The 21,114-nt window shown below is 42.3% G+C and overlaps 1 protein-coding gene across 9 annotated transcripts in view; it reads right to left on the bottom strand.

The window, feature by feature from the left end:
• Positions 1 to 5,196: 5,196 nt before the first annotated feature.
• ARHGEF12 (Rho guanine nucleotide exchange factor 12) overlaps positions 5,197 to 21,114 on the bottom strand; it is a 162,495-nt gene continuing 146,577 nt past the window's right edge. For 5 of the 9 annotated variants that reach the window (XM_075840095.1, XM_075840097.1, XM_075840098.1 and 2 more), the window contains 6 exons: positions 20,940 to 21,019; positions 18,157 to 18,318; positions 17,000 to 17,353; positions 16,677 to 16,918; positions 14,191 to 14,260; positions 13,567 to 13,753 (listed from right to left, as the gene is read on the bottom strand). In XM_075840095.1, coding sequence (XP_075696210.1) covers positions 13,632 to 13,753; positions 14,191 to 14,260; positions 16,677 to 16,918; positions 17,000 to 17,353; positions 18,157 to 18,318; positions 20,940 to 21,019 — 1,030 coding nt within the window. In that variant the 3' untranslated portion in view covers positions 13,567 to 13,631. Of the gene's footprint in view, positions 7,060 to 13,565; positions 13,754 to 14,190; positions 14,261 to 16,676; positions 16,919 to 16,999; positions 17,354 to 18,156; positions 18,319 to 20,939; positions 21,020 to 21,114 lie in introns of those variants that run through there. The other 4 variants (XM_075840099.1, XM_075840101.1, XM_075840104.1 and 1 more) reach the window with 2 other exon arrangements.

The raw sequence follows: 21,114 nt of genomic DNA, 5'->3' as shown, positions 1-21,114 counted from the left end.
TAGATATATATAGCAGTTAGTTTTTTTTTAGTTTTTTTTTTATATAAAACACAATTTGTTTAGTTAGTGTTAGTGTTAGTTACGTTATGGCGAGGAAGTTGTTTAGCGCCGAGGAGGCATACGCCATGCTGTGGTCTGAGTCGGAGACCGCATCAGAGATGGCGTCCGAGATGGAACCTGTTTTAGGTAGTGACGATGACAGCGTCACTTCAGGTTCATCTTCAGGGGACGTTGTCCCTGATGCAGTTGAAACTGCAGAACTTGAAAGCGCAGGGCCAAGTAGCGCTGTAGCACTGGACAGCCTGGTCCCTTCAGTCCAGGCTCTTGTATGGGCACCTGCCCCATCTTTTGGGCCTAGAATCCACGGATTTACTGCCACTCCTGGCATAACCGTGGACAATACAAATTTTGTCCAAAATGGATTACTTCCATTTATTTATAACGGACGACATCCTAAATCAGATTGTCCACGAAACAAATTTATATGCCACTCAATATATAAGGCAGAAACCTTCATCCACCCATGCCAGAGATTGGACGCCCACCAATTTGCTGGAATTAAAAAAAAAATTGGGCTCACCCTAAATATGGGTATTGTCAAAAAGCCCTCCATTAGGTCTTACTGGTCAACAAGACCCGCCCAAGCCACCCCAGTATATTCTGCAGTAATGCCCAGGTCTCGTTATGAGACAATAATGAGGTTCCTCCACTTCAATGACAACGCACAGGCCCCCCCAAGTACCGATGCAAACCAGGATCGGTTGTTCAAAATAAGACCGCTAATAAATTCCCTGAATAATTTATTTCTGCAACTCTACACCCCTGAGCAGAATGTAAGTGTGGACGAATCCCTCCTCAACTTTCATGGCAGACTTAGCTTTCGCCAATATCTACCTTCAAAAAGGGCAAGATATGGCGTTAAGCTCTACAAATTGTGTGAAAGCGGGTCAGGATATACCACCGCCTTCAGAATTTATGAAGGGCGGGACCGCACAATAAATGTTCCTGGATGCCCCCCTGATCTTTCCACCAGCAGTAAGATCGTGTGGGAGATCATGCAGCCTCGGCTTCACAAGGGGTACCACCTGTACTGTGATAATTTTTATCCGAGTGTGCCCCTGTTTAGGCATTTGCATGCTGCAAGGACTGGGGCATGTGGTACCATGCGCAAAAACCGAATTGGTTTTCCACAGCAATTAGTGGGGAAGCGCATGGTAAAGGGGGACTCCTGTGCTTATGCATCTGAAGAATTGCTGGCGGTCAAGTTCAGGGATCGCAAAGATGTGTATGTGCTAAGCACGATTCATACCGCAGGAACAGTGGCAGTGAGGGAAAGGGGGGCAACATCGGACAAGCACAAACCAGTGAGCGTGTCCGAATATAACAAGTACATGGGGGGGGGGTGGATTTAAGCGACCAGGTTTTACAGCCCTATTTAGTAAAACGCAAAACTAAAACCTGGTACAAAAAGGTGGCCATTTATTTGTTACAGGTGGCCATCCACAACTCATTTGTGCTCTATAAAAAAAACAGAGGCAGAGACACATACCTGGATTTCCAGGAAAAAATTATTGAAGGCCTCATTTTTGATGTTCAGGACACCCGAGAATGCCCCCAGTCTGAGGATGTCACGCGACTGACTGAAAGACACTTCATCAGTCGGATTCCCCCAACACCAACCAGAAGCAACCCTCAGAAAAAGTGCCGCGTCTGCAGAAAAGACGGGCACCGCAAAGATTCCCGATATTTCTGTCCCTCATGTCCCTCACAACCAGGCCTGTGCATTGAGCCATGTTTTAAAAAATACCACACTGTTCTGAATTATTAGATTTTAGTTAATTCGTTGAAAATATATTTGCCCTACATTACGTTTTTATTTTTCCCCTGATTTTACTCCAAGGGTGAGGGAGGGAATGGGTGGGGGGTGGATGTCATGTTTGCATATTCTCTAAAGTTCATCTGCTGGAGAGCTCCATTTGCATAAACCTGCAATTTCTTATTTTAGAAAACCCCAAAAAATAAATTCCCATTATACCCCTAGATGAATATTTTGGGATTTCTGCTTCAAGAGCAGATATTTTGGAAGTGTTATAGAAACTCTGTTGAGTTTTGTAAAACCAGCTTTGAAAAAAAGCGATTTGTGAAATAAGCTTCTTCTATCGTCCGCCCTCCTACTTCTCTATGTGATAAATAAGACACACATATTTGGTATCCCCATGCACGGGAGAAGTGGAAGAATGTGAAAGGAGATTAATTTTGACCGTGGTCTATGCCGTGTGTGAAAAATGCTGGTATAAACTGACGCATTTGCTAAAAAATTGCTGATTTTATTTTGATCCATCTTATTCAAGAAACTTTCAGAAGAAAACTGGTCTAAAAATATGATAAACCCCTTGAAGAAAACCTTGTGGGGTCTACTTGCGTGAATGAAGTAATTTATGGGGTGATTCTAATCTTTCAGCAGCATTAGGCCCCCCAGAAAACAGTATGCGGCTATAAAATCAAGTGCAGAATTCCTGGACCGAAAAGGCCAAAAAGCCTCCTTTTATGCCAAGCCCTGGCACATGCCCGTCAATAAAGCACACATATTTGGTATCCCCATGCACAGGAGAAGTGGAATAATGTGAAATGCGATGAATTTTGTCCGTGGTCCATTTTGTGTGTGAAAAAGCTAGCATAAACTGACGCATTTGTTAAAAAAAAAAGGTAATTTTATTTTGTTCCATCTTATTCAAGAAACTTTCAGAAGAAAACTGGACTGTCTAAAAATATGATAAACCCCTTGAAGGAAACCCTGTGGGGTCTACTTGTGTGAATGAAGTCATTTATGGGGTGATTCTAATGTTTCAGCAGCATTACACCCCCCAGAAAACTGTATGCGGCTATAAAATCAAATGCAAAATTCCTGGACCGAAAAGCCTCCTTTTATGCCAAGCCCTGGCACATGCCCGCACAGTGAATAAGGCACACATATTTGGTATCCCCATGCACAGGAGAAGTGGAAGAATGTGAAAGGAGATGAATTTTGTCCGTGGTCTATACCGTGTGTGTGAAAAATACTAGCCTAAACTGACGAATTTGCTAAAAAATAGCTGATTTTTTTTTGTTCCATCTTATTCAAGAAACTTTCAGAAGAAAACTGGACTTGCTAAAAATATGATAAACCCCTTGAAGGAAACCTTGTGGGGTCTACTTGTGCGAATGAAGTCATTTATGGGGTGATTCTAATGTTTCAGCAGCATTACACCCCCCAGAAAACAGTATGCTGCTATAAAATCAAATGCAAAATTCCTGGACCGAAAAGCCTCCTTTTATGCCAAGCCCTGGCACATGCCCGCACAGTGAATAAGGCACACATATTTGGTATCCCCATGCACGGGAGAAGTGGAAGAATGTGAAAGGAGATTAATTTTGTCCGTGGTCCATACCGTGTGTGAAAAATGCTAGCATAAACTGGCGCAATTGCTAAATTCTTGCATTTTTTTTCCAATTTTGCCCACTTTAGAGAAAAAAATAAAAATGATACTGACAAATGCCACTAAAACAAAGCCCTATCTGTCCTTTAAAAAGAGTGTAAAATTCAAAGATGAACTTTATTCACCTGCTGAGTTATAGTCATCTAAAGAAGCGCATAGCAAAATTGTGAAATTTGCTCTGGTCATTTAGCTGTAAAACAGCCTAGTCCTTAACCGGTTAATCTTTTCCTTTTATTAGCCAGTCTCAGATATGGCTTTTTCTTTGCCACTCTGCCCTGAAGGCCAGCATCCCGGAGTCGCCTCTTCACTGTAGACGTTGACACTGGCATTTTGCGGGTACTATTTAATGAAGCTGCCAGTTGAGGACCTGTGAGGAGTCTATTTTGCAAAATAGAGACTCTAATGTACTTGTCTTGTTGCTCAGTTGTGCAGCGGGGCCTCCCACTTCTATTTCTACTCTGGTTAGAGCCTGTTTGTGCTGTCCTCTGAAGGGAGTAGTACACACCGTTGTAGGAAATCTTCAGTTTCTTGGCAATTTCTCGCATGGAATAGCCTTCATTTCTAAGAACAAGAATAGACTGTCGCGTTTCACATGAAAGCTCTCTTTTTCTAGCCATTTGGAGAGTTTAATCGAACCCACAAATGTAATGCTCCAGATTCTCAACTAGCTCAAAGGAAAGTTAGTTTTATAGCTCCTCTAAACAGCAAAACAGTTTACAGCGCTGCTAACATAATTGCACAAGGGTTTTCAAGTGTTTTCTAATCATCCATTAGCCTTCTAACACAGTTAGCAAACACAATGTACCATTAGAACACTGGAGTGATGGTTGCTGGATATGGGCCTCTATACACCTATGTAGATATTGCATTAAAAACCAGCTACAATAGTCATTTAGCACATTAACAATGTATAGAGTGTATTTCTGATTCATTTAATGTTATCTTCATTGAAAAAAACTGTGCTTTTCTTTCAAAAATAAGGAAATTTCTAAGTGACCCTAAACTTTTGAACGGTAGTGTATATATACATATATGCACACGCACACGCACACGCACACACACTGTTATTGTTAGGTGAATGCATATTATTTTGTACAGATTTTTATATTACAGCCTGTTTTATAGTCCATATACATGTATTAATATTAGTTCATATTGGATCCTGTTGACAGACACACCTCTAAAAGCGTTGCAATGCTCTCTGCTTCACTGCATTCTGGGAGAGTGTTCTTCATACAGATGATATATAGAACAGGTTACTGTACAATGCTTGAAGTAAAAATGACAGATTCCAGAAAGTATATGCAGATATTGAGACAGCAAGGAATGCTGGGTGATTACAGCTCTGAAGGCTGCAAAGTTGTGAATACAGCTCTGGTTTAGAATGGGCTATAGGGTAAGTTAAAATGTAGGATTGCTACAACATAAGTAAAGCAAAGTGTTTATACAGTTATTAAACTAAAACGGTGCTTACGAAACAAAACACACTTTTTCTCTGCCAACTGGCCTTTGTAGAAAAACGAAGATGAAAATATGGTTTTCAGAGAATTTTCGTTCCTCCTTGAAAAAAAACCAAAGCATCTCTAAATACAGAATCAATACTTCACACTGAGACTGGTGATTCCCTTGAAATCACTTTTACTAGTTTGAAGATCGAGCAATTTCTTTGGTGGATTTCAGATTTTGCAGCTATACAAAAATAGCCAAGAAATAACAGTAGTCTTTCCATAAGCTCGTTTAATATCAGAATATTACTGAACTTCCCAGTCTCCCACCCCACATTTTAATGCATTAATCTCCAAGAGACATTGCATTCCAGAATCATACAACTTCATCAGCTATAATTCATAAAATAACTACCGTATGTCACAAACATACATTTGGATAATTATATAGTTTAGACACCCATCCACAATAATTAAAAACACAGAGTATGAATGTTAATATGGCCTTACGCAAAAATAATACTCCCACATCTTGTCTTAAGCCAATGTTAAGAGTACATATCTCATGTACAATAGGAATATATCTGGAAGATTTTCTTTAAATACATATACATACAGAAAGGATGCAGAAAACTCCCTTTAATGGGAAACACAGCTGAATATAGCTGTGAATAACCTGTCCTAAAAGTGCAAAGGCGCGTCCCTAGACTGCTTCCTGATCTCCTAATCCAGCAATATCAGCATGGTTGAGGGGGAGAAAAACAGACCCAGCAGATAAAGCTTACTACAGACAACGGACATGATATTCGGTCACTTCCATGACCTCCGCTAGTAAGTTAAGGATTGGATTCATTGGCTAAAAATGCAGCGCAAAGGGGCTGGTGGAGATCTCAGTGCCTAGAAAACAATACATTGAAATTTTGTTCATTTGAGCTGGTGCTAATCTATATGAATAAGAAGTCCAAATACAAAAATGAAGTAGTGATTGCAGATTCGCATATATATCATATATACTGTCTGAACATGCTGCATCTTCATGCGAGCACCAGATATGAGCGATTGTCTACATGGAATACAAGAGTCCGCATGGTAGAAGACATGGTTAACAGACGATCTCTGCAGGGACATCTTGTGTAGAGCAGCAACAATCTGTCAGTAATTGGCAATGCAGAATACTGATTTGTGGCGATGATCAGCACAGAGCACACTTCACTGCGGAACTAAATGCACTCTTCCCACTCTCCAGCACTTTGGTCATGGAGGAAGCTTCAGGACAGCCTTCGGAGGAGCATTCTGGCAGTCTCATTAAGGTGGCAGTGTAGCTGGGAAAACTTGGCAGGAGTGGGTAAAAGCTGCTCAGACTGTGAAGCTCTGGTCCTTTCTTCAGGATGGGAAGGCAAATAGGGACAGGGAGAACGGAGGAGAGAGAACCTCAGATATAAAGATCTTAGCACTGTCAGTGCAAATACAGAGGCAGGCACACAGGCAACCTTATTACTGGCCCTAAATATTATTTGCTTTACTGGTGCCTGCCTCCAGGGTGCTAGCTCAGTAGTGTTTTGGCAACCTGCACTAATATTTCTAGAATTTAAGCATCTGAACACCATCTGGTGTTTGCCCATTATTTATTTACGGCAATTATGGTTTTTCTTTTGTCTTCTCGTAGAGATGAGGAAGGCTGAAAGAGCCCGTTTTTGGTGAAATTTTTCATAGCACAAACACGTCAGCCGCTCCTGAGGCTCATAATGAACAGGTAACACATTCTCAGTTCACATCCTACGTATCCATCAGGCTGAGCGGAACTGGGATGAGACTGGTTAAATCCCATCTTATCGCTCACACTATTAATCATTCTGTTATAAAGCGACTGTTACTATACAGACATCACTTTTTCTTGACCTGCTCTCTCTCATTAGCCAAATCATTTACGTCTAGCCTACAGTGAGATGTATCGTGTGCTTGATGATCATGAAACAGGGAAGGCTGGACTCGAAGAGGTCTGCAGGGTTTGCCCAAGGTCTAGAAGAGATTGTGGGATTGTAAGTGGGCTGCAGGCAGATCCCTCAAGTGAGCTGGAATCTCCTGGACCAGAGCTCAGCTTTAATCTCAACCCTTGTCAGTAGGGAGCAATGTGATATCTGTGGATGAAGGAATAAACAGACAATTATTTACAGACTTGCATCATTACCCCCAGTATGAAGGCAAATCTAATACATATGCTACACAAAGAAATACAAAAACAGCAGCTGGTTGATGAATATATGAGCTCCTTTCCCATATTTGGTTTTGTCATCCAGTCGTAGATCAAACAATGAGGTGTAAGGAAGATTAACCTTGTCACATATTTCCATTCTTCAGGACATCTGAGGACTCCATTGAAGATTCCGGGGAGATATATAAATAAGGACTCAGCCAGCAGCAATTTTTTTCCTTCGGCCAGAATATAAATGGATATTATCTTTGCTGGTTTTTATGCTGGCAATATATCTAATCATTCATAAATAATTTATATCTACACAATTATAGATTTTGAGTACAAGACTATTCCATCCTGCACATCAAACCAGATCAGCTTAATATATATAAAAAAAAAAAAAAGACATAAGAGCTCTCATATTCTAAGACCTTAAAGCCCAAACCTGCAAGAATTACCATGTATCTGACTAAATCAAAGATCATCAGTTTCACTACCTTGGGCAGAGTTAAAGGTACTGTCTCACGATGATAATGTTATGCCGCTGGTGGTGCTCAAGACTGCAACACCAGACAATCGCTAAAACATGGGTGACGCACGCATCAACACTGACAGAAAACAAAAGTCACCAGTGTACGAGCAGAACCGAGCACTGAAGGTAGTAGAAGATGGAGACTATGCATAAATGGAGTGAATGGAAGATGAATAGCATGCAAGCAGTTGACAGACAAATAGGGTTAGTGAATGCTGTAAATTCTTGTTTAGTGTCTATCTGAATATTATTCCACAGCAGGGTAAGATAACAGCTTGGCAGCAGATCAAATGCATAGGAAAGGCAAACAAACCAGTGGAACTACTGATCCCAGGATACACATAAAACCACAATACAAAAACTAGATCTCTCAGAGGACCTACAGATTCCATAGTATAAACAAGAACAAGACAAGAACAAAGTCACAAACAAGAATCTGGAAAGAGTTAGCACATGCCAGAAGCAGTATAACCAGCACCTGAGTAATCCAGGCCTGAAGTGTATACATAGGCCCAATAAAAGTACTCATAATTAACCAGGCAAAGCTAAATGATGACCAGAACCAGACTCCGACCAAAGGCATTGCATAGCAACGCCCAAACACGGAGATAACCAAAATCATTGATTACCAGCAGTCCAGCTGCTAATCGTAACAGACAACCTCTTTTTAAAAATAAAAAAAGCTTCTCTATCCCCCAGTTATCACCTGTTATCATGGGGAAGTCATGGCTAGCCACAGAAAAATATGCAGCGATTGCAAGAAAAATATACCATTCCATGCAATCCATTTACATGAATCTGATCCATCACAGCGGGCGCTGCTCTTACAGAGCTCTCTGTTCTAAAACAGAGGGGGTCACATGCAGGGGACCCCCCTCTATGACATCCATAAGCCCTAATAGGGCATATGGGCAGGGGTTGTCGTGGTAAGACAGCCCATTTAACCTGTTAATGACCACACATCGCTGTTGAGGGGCTTTATTCTGTGCTGTGAAAACACTTGCAGCAGAATAGTAGTTACACAGAGACTCATACAGCTGCAGGTCAAGTTCAGTTCAGTAAAGAAAGCTTCTGCCTTCTTAATCTCTGTATACACAACACTCGATCTATTGGTCATGGCAATCACTAGATGATTATAAAAATATAAAAAAAATAACGAAACTATGGAGTACCCTAAAATCTCTCACCATATAAGATGCACTAGACTCGGGGGCACAAATATAAAGTGTAAGGCCTAATGCGCACGACCATAGTGAGTTTTCGGGCCGCAAAACCACGAATCCGTTGCGATCAATTTGTCTGCAAAAAACCTTCCATAGTGCATCGGTTTGCCATCAGTATTCAGAGATCCGCAACCCAAATTTTTTTTTATGTCACCAGTTTGTCAAGAGGCAAATCCGGACTGCAAAATGACTTGTCCTGAGTTTTTGTGGCCCCCACACAGATCCATGAAAATCACAGTTGTGTGCATGGATCTATAGAAATGAATGGGTCCGTGTGCTATCCGCAGAATTGCAGATATCACACGGACAAAAAACTACAGTCGTGTGCACGAGGCCCAAGTTCTCCAAAACTACTTATCAGCAGCACATAAAGTGACAGACCACTGAAATTAGCGGGTCTGTCACTACTTTATGCTGCCCTCAGTGTGAAAAGCATCACGGAGATGGCAGGTTCCCTTTAAAAGCCAAATAATTTGAAAAAGAAAAAACAAATTGTGTGTGTGTAAAATAATAATAAAAAATAAAAGCTGTTCGAAAAAAAAATTTATGTAAAAATCACTAATAATTAACAGAAAAATTAAATACAGAGCCGCTTGTTCGGCACGAGTGGAGGAAAAAATTTAAAATAAAATCAGTAAAAAGGTCTGGTCGTTAGGTAGAAAAATGTGCCACATTAAGAGGTTAAAGTTATAGAGAACAGAATAGCTAACCTAGTAATTCCCTTATAAACTGGTAATAGCAGACTTGCGCTGTTTAACAAGTATTCGCAGTACCACCAATGAACGTTTGCAATTCCGCACAAGTGAGAGTGATGCCAATAATTGTACATTACAGAATCACTATATAAGAGATTTCCTATCATCATCTCCTTATTCAGCTTTCTGAAATCCCCAAAAATAAAATCTTGAAAGTGGGATGCACTTGTGGAGAGGCGCCCCTGATATACCACAATAAATCACAGGAGCCGGGTAGGCAACTGCTGATCAGTTGTAATGCTTTTAGTGCAGAGTTGCAGCTCTGAGCAATCCTATAAAATAAGCTTCAGTATCACCAATATCCCTTACTTAACCAATTACTATCACTGGGGGTTTAACTCCTTAAGATGTGGATATTTCTAAATCATCGGAAAATCTCATGTTTGCAAGTCAACATTTCTCTAGTGCCTAGGTTCTCTACCTGTGTACCCAGGGGGGACATGCCATGTCTCTAGCGGCTCCTGGCACTGCCCTCATGCTGTGGAGCAGAGTGTACTTTGAAGTAATTTATTGCAGTAGGTAGTGCTTGAGAAACACTGCTATACTGCAACGACTACATGTTGCGACTTTACACCACAATGTGCGGCCAAAATTCCTCTTCTACGGTGCAGAAGAATATTAAAGGTTTTCCACCTTCTGACAACTGATGACCTATCCACCGGATAGGTTATTAGTATATCAACGGTGTGGGTCCTACACTCACCGTTAAGCCGCTCCGGTGGCCTGCGGGCACCGGATGTTATGGCACATGCTATGTACGGAGTCAGAAGCAGTTATCTCCGTACATAGCATAGCGGCCGCGCTGCAGGTCTGCTCCTATCCAGTTGAATAGGAGCAGAGCTGCAGCTCGGCCGCTATTCCGTGGCCAGAGCCAACTGCTTCCGGCATGTACGTCCGGTGCACGGAGGAACTGCACCAGCTGATCTGTGCGGGGTCCGGGTGTCTGACCCCCGCAGATCATGTACTGATGACCGATCAGGTGGATAGGTTATCAGTTGTCAGAAGGTGGAAAACCCCTTTAATTCCATTAGTATATTTGTACAAAATTTCTGACATGATACAGAACATAATTTGGAGGTATGTTTTTCGGGATATAGAAAAAAGCTCCTTGTTTCGGGCGCTTCTGTGTAGCAGGATTTTCATTTACTCCAGATCCATTTTTTGATAAAAATATTTTTTATTTTCATATGACATTATGTGCTGCAACGCGTTTCAACGCCGGACCGGAGTCTTCGTCAGGCAGATAAAAAAAAAGAGATATGCTCTAGATATGTGTATATATATATATATATATATATATATATATATATATATATATATATATATATATATATATATATATATATATATATATATATATATATATATAGACATGTCGGTTTGTTTGTGGTAATGCGGATTGCACTAATTAAGTTGGAACTTCAAAGAAAAAACCGCCAAAACGCCAATGAGGTAATCATATAGATATATAGTTTCTTGAAAAGAGTACTTCCTATGTCCATATTGAACTGTTTTTTGTATCTCCCTAGCAGGGGTATTTTAATTTTGTTTTGGTATCTTCCTGTGAAAGGTCCCGTCGGTGTTTTCATTAACACCTTCCTTTTGGAGTATCATATTGTTTCTCTGTACTGAGGGCCACTGTTTGGCTTCTATCTATATTTTCTAAAGTTTTTCGTTTCTCTCTAGTCAGGGTGTTATGATTTCGTTTTGGTGTCTTAATTTGAACAGTCTAATTAGTGTTTTTACTTTAAACATCCTTTTGGAGTGTCATGTTTCTTCTTTGTCTCAGTGAACACCGCTTTACTTGTGTCTATATTTTACTGTTTTTTTTCGTTTCACTCTCATGTGGATATTATAATTTCGTTCCGGTGTCTTATTTCGAAAAAAGTCCTATTTATATTTATTTTTTCTTGACAGCTTCCTTTTGGAGTATCATGGTTTTTCTCTGTTCTGTTCTTTCGTATATTTATTTATGTTCACCAGAGTCTTAATCTGTTGGTAATACTTTTCTGTTTTTTTTGGGGTGTGTGTATTGTTGTTAGTTCAAGGGGTTATACTGAGTCTATTTTTTCATTGAGTCCGTTTGGGCTCAGTGATTCCAATTTAAAGATCCAAAACGATTCTCTTTTGTTCAATGTTTGTATTCTGTTGTGTGTATTTGCATCTATTTGTTCTATGGGCGAAATGTTGATATTTTTAAAATTTGATTGATGATGCTGTAGTAGATGTCTTGATAAACTGTGTTTAAGAAAACCCTTTTTAGCATTAAAACTATGTCCATTCAGCCCGCTACGGAGTGTCTGAGTCGTTCTCCCTATATACTGTAGCCCGCATTGGATCATATAGATCACATAATCCGAATCACAGTTCAAGTGTAAATGTATTTGAAATTTTTCTTTGGTTATATTGGACATAATTTCCTTCTTTCCAGCATGGATGCTTTGGGCACATTTGAAAACCCCTATAGGTTTTTCAAGAAAGTCAGTATTAGAATTGTGAGTTTTGGCCCTTAGTCTACTTGGTGCTATGATATTTTTTATTGTTCTTCCTCTACGGAAGGTGATACCTGTTTTTTTTGGGATGATTTTATTTAGGATTGGGTCACTCTTTAGTATACCCCAGTGTTTGCTTAAAGAGTTTCTGATCACTTTGTGATCATAATTATATGTGGTTATGAAATTACTAGAGTACTTTTTGTGTACAATGTCCGTGTTGGAATATAATATATTTTTTTCCTTATTGGTTTTTTCTTCAAGGCAAGTGTTTTGTGTCGTAGCCAGTTTTCTTTGGTAGGCATGTTTAATTCGTTTCTGGGGGTAGCCTTTTTCTTCAAATCTTTCTTTCAGAATCTTTGATTGATCTATGTATACTTTTCTAAGCATAATTTGGAGGTAATATGTTCATAGAGTCTTAGCATCTACCGTATGGGGGCCCAAACAATTTCAGCGCTCTGTAATTGCCACGGGTTTTGCTCTATACGAATCCATAAAACCTAACCTGTTGGGTCTGCGGACTAAACAATATCAGGGGTAACCTACTTTCATATCTTAAAGGGTGATAGGACAAAATTGTATCTACTGCCAATGCAAATTATAAGTCGAGCCCCACTCCACTTGTCACGTGCAGCTTCTAACAACATAAGCAGAAATACTTCTTTCTCATGTAAAGGTCTAAAAATCGACACATTGTGAGTAGAGAGGGGCTTATCTTATAAAGGGAATTAAAGAGGACCTGTCACTAGGTCATATAAGTTGAATTGGTTTACGGACGTGAATAGCATTGTCTCCTTAATTCCAGCGCTGTTTTAATTTTTCCTGGACCCTGTTCCAGAGATATGGCCCACTGTTGTGTTGGCTCCCTATAGGATTTTTTGCTGTAGTTAGCCAACAGGGCATTAACTACCCTCAAGCTGCCTACGTGCTGATTGGTCAGAGGCAGGGGAGCTAGCGCCACCCCGTTGGCTAACTACTGTAAATTAACATATAGGGAGCCAACACAACAGTGGGCCATATTTGTGGAACAGGGGGGTCCAAGCAAAAAAGAAACACAGCGCTGGATTCAGGGAGACCGCGCTATTCACGTCCGTTAAACTTATATGACAGGACCTCTTTAACTGCAAGAAGGACTTTGATCCTCCAATCCTACGTAGGTAACCCCTAGCATTCTCTAGAAGAACTGCACTCTCCAGCATGTTTATTCCATAACTATCACAAAGACAAGTGATATTTGTCAGCATATAAATATTCAACATCACGTAATGGGAAAGATTAAACACAGTCTTCGGTAAGAGTTCTGTGCAGCTGAAGGCAGCCACCCGATAAATTCTGATTTTTACATATGAGTCACCCATTGCTTTTGAAGGACTAAATGTATGTTTCACTGAGAGAGTCGCCCACGGGACAGATGTGGTCAATGCAGATCTTTTAATGGTCTTTAACAGATGAAAATACATAATTTTCCACATTATGAACAAAATCTATGTAGGAGTCTTCTGGTCTTCCTGCGATCAGGTAATCCCCGTTCTGGAGATAAACGCAGGATCCGTTTGTATGACGGGCTCGTTCTCTAGCCCCTTTCCTGAAAGATCTGCTAACCTTCCACTCGAGATAAATAGCAGTAATGTTAGGGCTGTAGAGGTATGAACATTACATCACTACGATCCAGAAGCACGTTATATATAAATCTATATAATAGAACATTAAACAAGACCATAGATTACATAAATAGCAATCCCCTAATACATTTTATAGTATTAGACACGCTCCATTCTGTATCATATGCCTGCAGGGCTGTAGAGATGTTTTGTTCCCACTGCAAACCTGCCAGCTGACAGACAGCCTGTACCCGCTCAATGCACGGCAGGCACAAGCAGCGGTAAAAGACGCCAGGGCTGCAAGAAATGTGTAATGTGAGCATTACTTTACATTGTATCACTGCGGTAGTGTTAGAAAGGTGATGGTGCAGCAGGCAGTACATGTTAACATACCCCTAGGGATCTGAACAGCTCATAAACCGGACTGGTAGTCAAAAATAAAGGTTAACAATTCAATGCTGTCTTGTTATACCTGGTTCTTTTTCCAAGAGGCCGGATGCAGCCAGCTTATTCCGGAGTGCACTATAGCAGTTTTCAAGTCCCTATAATATAATATATAAATGATCTGTATAAGAGATAAATCATTCATCATAATTTAACATAATCTGTGTGTGCGGAGTCTGGGGATCACAGAACACATTATGCACAACAAATGGAAGTACCAGATAACTAAATAATGAACATTATGCATGGCTTTGTATGGGTATATGTAGGCTATAAATGCTCTCTCTCAGAACCCTATACCCATCATTCGATTTGGCATGAAACCCATGATAGACTTCTTAACCAGAAGACATTTTCATATAGTGTGTTACAATTTTAAAGGGGTATTCCCAACTGATAAGTCTATGGCATATCGCTTGGATATGCCATGACATGATGGCGGGGATCCCTAACATTACGATGGCGTGGACGCGCAACACTCCCATGGCGGGGACGCGCAACACTCCCATGGCGGGGACGCGCAACACTCCCATGGCGGGGACGCGCAACACTCCCATGGCGGGGACGCGCAACACTCCCATGGCGGGGACGCGCAACACTCCCATGGCGGGGACGCGCAACACTCCCATGGCGGGGACGCGCAACACTCCCATGGCGGGGACGCGCAACACTCCCATGGCGGGGACGCGCAACACTCCCATGGCGGGGACGCGCAACACTCCCATGGCGGGGACGCGCAACACTCCCATGGCGGGGACGCGCAACACTCCCATGGCGGGGACGCGCAACACTCCCATGGCGGGGACGCGCAACACTCCCATGGCGGGGACGCGCAACACTCCCATGGCGGGGACGCGCAACACTCCCATGGCGGGGACGCGCAACACTCCCATGGCGGGGACGCGCAACACTCCCATGGCGGGGACGCGCAACACTACGATGGCGGGGACGCGCAACACTACGATGGCGGGGACGCGTAACACTACGATGGCGGGGACGCGTAACACTACGATGGCGGGGACGCGTAACACTACGATGGCGGGGACCCGTAACACTACGATGGCGGGGACCCGTAACACTACGATGGCGGGGACCCGTAACACTACGATGGCGGGGACCCGTAACACTACGATGGCGGGGACCCGTAACACTACGATGGCGGGGACCCGTAACACTACGATGGCGGGGACCGGTAACACTACGATGGCGGGGATCCGTAACACTACGATGGCGGGGATCCGTAACACTACGATGGCGGGGATCCGTAACACTACGATGGCGGGGATCCGTAACACTACGATGGCGGGGATCCGTAACACTACGATGGCGGGGATCCGTAACACTACGATGGCGGGGATCCGTAACACTACGATGGCGGGGATCCGTAACACTACGATGGCGGGGATCGGTAACACTACGATGGCGGGGATCGGTAACACTACGATGGCGGGGATCCAGAACACTACGATGGCGGGGATCCAGAACACTACGATGGCGGGGATCCAGAACACTACGATGGCGGGGATCCAGAACACTACGATGGCGGGGATCCGTAACACCACGATGGCGGGGATCCGTAACACCACGATGGCGGGGATCCGTAACACCACGATGGCGGGGATCCGTAACACCACGATGGCGGGGATGCGTAACACTACGATGGCGGGGATGCGTAACACTACGATGGCGGGGATGCGTAACACTACGATGGCGGGGATGCGTAACACTACGATGGCGGGGATGCGTAACACTACGATGGCGGGGATGCGTAACACTACGATGGCGGGGATGCGTAACAATACGATGGCGGGGATGCGTAACACTACGATGGCGGGGATCCCTAACATTACGATGGCGGGGATCCCTAACATTACGATGGCGGGGATCCCTAACATTACGATGGCGGGGATCCCTAACATTACGATGGCGGGGATCCCTAACATTACGATGGAGGGGATCCCTAACATTACGATGGAGGGGATCCCTAACATTACGATGGCGGGGATCCCTAACATTACGATGGCGGGGATCCCTAACATTACGGTGGCGGGGATCCCTAACATTACGGTGGTGGGGATCCCTAACATTACGATGGCGGGGATCCCTAACATTACGATGGCGGGGATCCCTAACATTACGGTGGCGGGGATCCCTAACATTACGATGGCGGGGATCCCTAACATTACAATGGCGGGGATCCGTAACATCATGATCGCGGGGATCCGTAACATCATGATCGCAGGGATCCGTAACATCACGATCGCGGGGATCCGTAACATCATAATCACAGGGATCCATGACATTATTGTGAAGATCCGATCTATAGGACCTGCCAATCCCGAGAATGAATGGACTCAGGTGAAGTGCATGGTGCAGTGTACCAGTTCCCTACCAGGAGTGTTGCTGTGCAGAAAAACAAAAGAGAAGATGACCCAGCAAGTGAGTGATGGCATATCCTAGAAAAATGCCATCAATTACTATGGCAGGAAAAGCCATTTAAACACATTTGCTCACCTTGAGCTGTTGTAAGTCCGTTTCAATCTTTTCAATATAATGCAACATCTGTTTGAACATCTCTGAAGGTGGCGTGGGCTCAAGGTGCCCAGTGACAGGGGGGTTCAGCCTGTCTGCTGCACATGAGGAAGTTGCTTGTGGATCTGAATATGTGCATTGAGAAGAGGTTTCCGAGTAAACAAAGTCTTCATCTGTGGAACTTTCCTGCATGTTCCCATAGCCCTCCAGTATCAGAAATCTCCCTGAAATAAAGGAAACTGTATTAAAATAAAAGCAACCACTGCTACAAAAAAAAAAAAGAAGTGCGTACAGCAGATACTGACCTGATAACCGATACTGAATTTCTTCTGAATTTTTTGTGTAATTCTTTGACTGTTCATGGCTTTGAGGTTCATGAGCATCAAAAAACTGCTCTGCACTGTCTTCGGGAGCCTCTTCGGAGCCCACTTGACCACGTTCTGAGAATCGCTTTTCAGTCTTTTGCTGTAAAGGAGATTGTTTATTTGCACAAGACTTTCCGATTCTTTTCCTCTGGTGGTTTTGTTCCAAAGGCCTTGACTGTCCATCACTCTCCGGCGCCTGCTGGCCACTCCGACTGCAGAAACGCTGGAAGTTTTCAGCTTCCTCTTTCTGAAGGAGCTTGACCTGCTGCATTAATAATTCTCTGAGTAGTTCCACTACAGGAAATAAATGTTATATTTTAATGAGGACATTAAAAACCAGAGTAACAGATTTTAAGCGCATGAAGTTCAATAGTGCATTTGTATCTATCAGAGAGGATTTTCCATTCAAATTAAATGTCAAATAAATTCACTTTTGGCAGTAGATGTAATAGAACTGGAATTATCTATGTTATGCCGGACATGTGGTTATTGCAAAAGCTAAAAGGGGGTTTCCCAAAGGATAGGTAATAAACGTTAGATCGGTGGGGACTCGGTCGTTGGAAATCTTTCCGGTGCTAAAAGGTGGGGAGTAGAAATCGTATGGAGCGGTGATCAAGCATGGGGGATATGGAAACACAGGAGTGACAGCAGTCAGTGGAGGTCCTGTGGAGTGTTTTTTTTACATTGAGGACTATCCTTTGGTCCTCCACTGATCAGTAAAACTACAGGGCGGTGGTGCCCACTGTAGCTCAGCTCCTTCACTTGAATGGGCTGAGATGCAGTACCAGGCACAGACACTACTGTATGGATGTGCTGTGTCGGGAACTGCCATGAAGAACTTGCGGAGCTCCAACCATTTATACATTGACCCTCGACATGATAGTAGATTGTTGGAGAAAAAAAATGCATGATCTTTATCAAATCTCGTGCAAAGGAAAAGTGGAGAAGTTGCCTATAGCAACCAATTTATTAAATAAAATAAAAAAGGAGCATCTGAAAAATGAGAGCTGGAATTATATTGTTATGGGTAATTGCGCCACTTTTATTTTGCAACAGGTTTTATAACTCTCCATTATTGCCATTTTAATCCTACTTACAGTTTCTGAGTGCATCCTGTGCCCATGTGTGCTCTGCAGCCGTGTAATAGGACATACGGCTAGGACTGGTAGATGGCGGCAGCAGATTGCTCTGCGCTGGTTGTACGATGCTGTCCACTCCACTATGGGATAGTGCTGAGCCTTCAGTGCCCGAGTCCTTGTCTGTAAGCAAAATAAATCTTATCACGGCTTTATCTACGTTCTGTCTGAAAGAAAACTTAATACAAAGGAAATAACACGATTCACATGACTATTTATAAACCCTGTAAAATAAAAGCAATGTTTTAGGGCCAAATTAATGAATGTAAGTGTTTCAGCACCGTTCGTTTTCAATCACATAAGACAGAACGATGAAGTCCAGAGAACGTAGTGTCTTAGATTTACTATTGGGAACCCACAAACTGAAAAAGGGTAGTACAAACCCATAAGTGTTCGCTCATATTGGGCATAACTAAAGCCTTTGAATAGGACAACCTGCCTGTCACTGTGGTCTTGTACTGGGCTGCAATGGCTGGAGGTCAAGTAGTTGAATTGCGCCAGTAAACAGATTTAAGAAAAAAAAAAAAAACAGTGCCAGGGGGGGGGGGGGGGGGGGACAAGATACAGTAGACTTTAAAAAAAAACATCATGACCACTTCAGTCAATGCGATTTTGATAGTAGCCCAGCAATAAACTCTGATCGAGTCAACAGGTAAAGGCGCAGAAAGGAAGGAGTCAGTAGCAAATTTCTAGGTGCATTGAAACCTCGCTCCTGGAATGTGCCCAGCCTTAGAAGGAGAAATGCCAACACGACGACCTCAACTACTACCAAAAATAAACAAAAAAACGTTTTTCCCAAGTTGCCATTTCTTAAGACAAATATCTCCTCCTGTCTATACAGTTGTAAGTGGGGAAGTAGAAAAAGGCGCCAACATAACAGTATTTTGCTTTGGAAAATCTAGTATTTTCTATGGTGGACTGTCATAGTGATCACTTCACTGAAACTGGCACCAAGTGTGTCCTGATATTTACAACTCTCCCAAAGGGTGTGAAATCGAAATGTGAACTAGAAAGTAATATAGGCAACTTTTCAGTTAACAAATTAGTTTACTTAAAGAAAAATATTTGGACTCCTGACCAAGCTAAGCTGGCACTTAAAGGGGTCATCCCGTGCTCCATTACGGCATATGGAAGTCATAGTGGGTGGTTGTCCACTTGGGACTCCGCTCTGAGTTAGATCAGGGAAGCGCTGCAAGCAATAAATCTGGTGGACCAGGGCTGGGCCTTGTATTACACAGTAGGCCATTAATTTAAATGGCCAGAATGTAATACTACCCTACCCCTGAAGTGGCAGCTGCAGCGGAAATATATGGCGAGTGAGCTTCTGATGCCAGACTGGCTTCAGCATAAAAATGGTTAGGTCTAACTGAGTCAACCACTTTAGGCTATGTTCACACGTAAACTAATATATAAATTAACCTGCGGTGGAAGATTTGTTTGTGCAACAGGTCAATTAAATGCTGCAAAATCATTGCAATTTTTGTTGCGAAAAAGCTGTGAATCGCAAGTAGAAATCGCATGTAGGAAAAAAAAAAAAAAGACCTAATTCTTACTTATCGTAGAAAAAAAAAATCCCATACTCGCCTCCACTGGCGTCACCATATCAACGCCTCTTAGTCCCCCTGGCTGTTCTCCGTGCAGTGTCATCACAGGTGGTCGGCTACACGGAGACCAGACGTGAGGAGCAGGGTCATGTCGCTACAGCAATGCCATGGGAGGAGAGTATGGACTTATTTTTCCGCCTTTGCATTCCACAGTGGCCATTCTGGTTGGAAATCTGCACCCAATTAAGCACAATTTGGTGCAGACTTTCGGCTGGAATTCCCTGTGAATGCTGTGGACTTTTCTGCAACTTTTCCTAAACTCTAATACAGAGAAAATTTTCTATTTTATCCAGACAGTGAAAGATGTTTTAACAGCATGGGTAACCAGGTGCATGTGGAGACAGTTAATGGTTCATTGATTGGATTATCAGACGGGTCAGAAAATAATTCCTATATCATCCAATGCATTAAAAATAACCAGCATTACTGCAAATGATTGCTCTATAATGCTTGTATGTGTGCAGTGAATTAGAACATTGCTTATGCTCGTTCTTGCTTTATATGAAGACCATTGACAAATATAATGACTTTGGAGTTAGCGGATCGACTCAGCTGCCATATGTCAACGTATATCTGAAGCCAAGTATACAATGCAAAGCCCTATAATAATGTGCAGACTCATCTCTTACTGCCATAATATACAAAGGCACATCTGTTACCGGAAAGAATGAAAGACCTATATAATATATAGGTATCAAGTACTATATGAAGTCATGTCTGGTAATATACATAGCCATAACTGGTCGTAACATAAAATAAGCCATATGGCAGGAAGTCTGATTTGCAAAGTCAAAAGTTGATGCCAAGGCTAATGAAAAAAAGTGAACTTGTACCAAACAAAAGCAAGCAGACTAAAGCTGGCATAGACATGATATATTTCAGGGTGGATAAACGGGCAAATCTAATACATATTCCGGCTGCCTCACAAAATGAATCAAAGTTGGATATTTCCTACCTGAGTGGAGCAGGGCGTGTGTATGACCATAAGATTTGGGGGTTAATCAATTATTTAGAAGTATTGCATGGTTACATTTCTATGTTGTTAATGGGTTAAGAGTAGATCATCAGAGTAAACTCACATGTATAATATACCTTCACTTACCGACCACAATGACATTACGTGCTGCTCATTTCACTCACCTGAGCTGGGCCCAGTAAGAGATTCTCCTCCTTTATCCTCAGGTTTAACTTTCCGTTTCTCGCCATCTTCATGTTCCTCTCTGTGATTGTGTAAAATAAATAAATGTTATACCATACGTCTCAGTCTCTGCTTCTAAAAGAACACTAGATATAGAAGATATTTAAAAAAAATAAT

The sequence above is a fragment of the Rhinoderma darwinii genome, chromosome 10 (genome assembly GCF_050947455.1).
Source record: "Rhinoderma darwinii isolate aRhiDar2 chromosome 10, aRhiDar2.hap1, whole genome shotgun sequence".
In the NCBI taxonomy this organism is placed as follows: Eukaryota; Metazoa; Chordata; class Amphibia; order Anura; family Rhinodermatidae; genus Rhinoderma; species Rhinoderma darwinii.
This window is presented reverse-complemented; position numbering and strand designations above follow the sequence as displayed.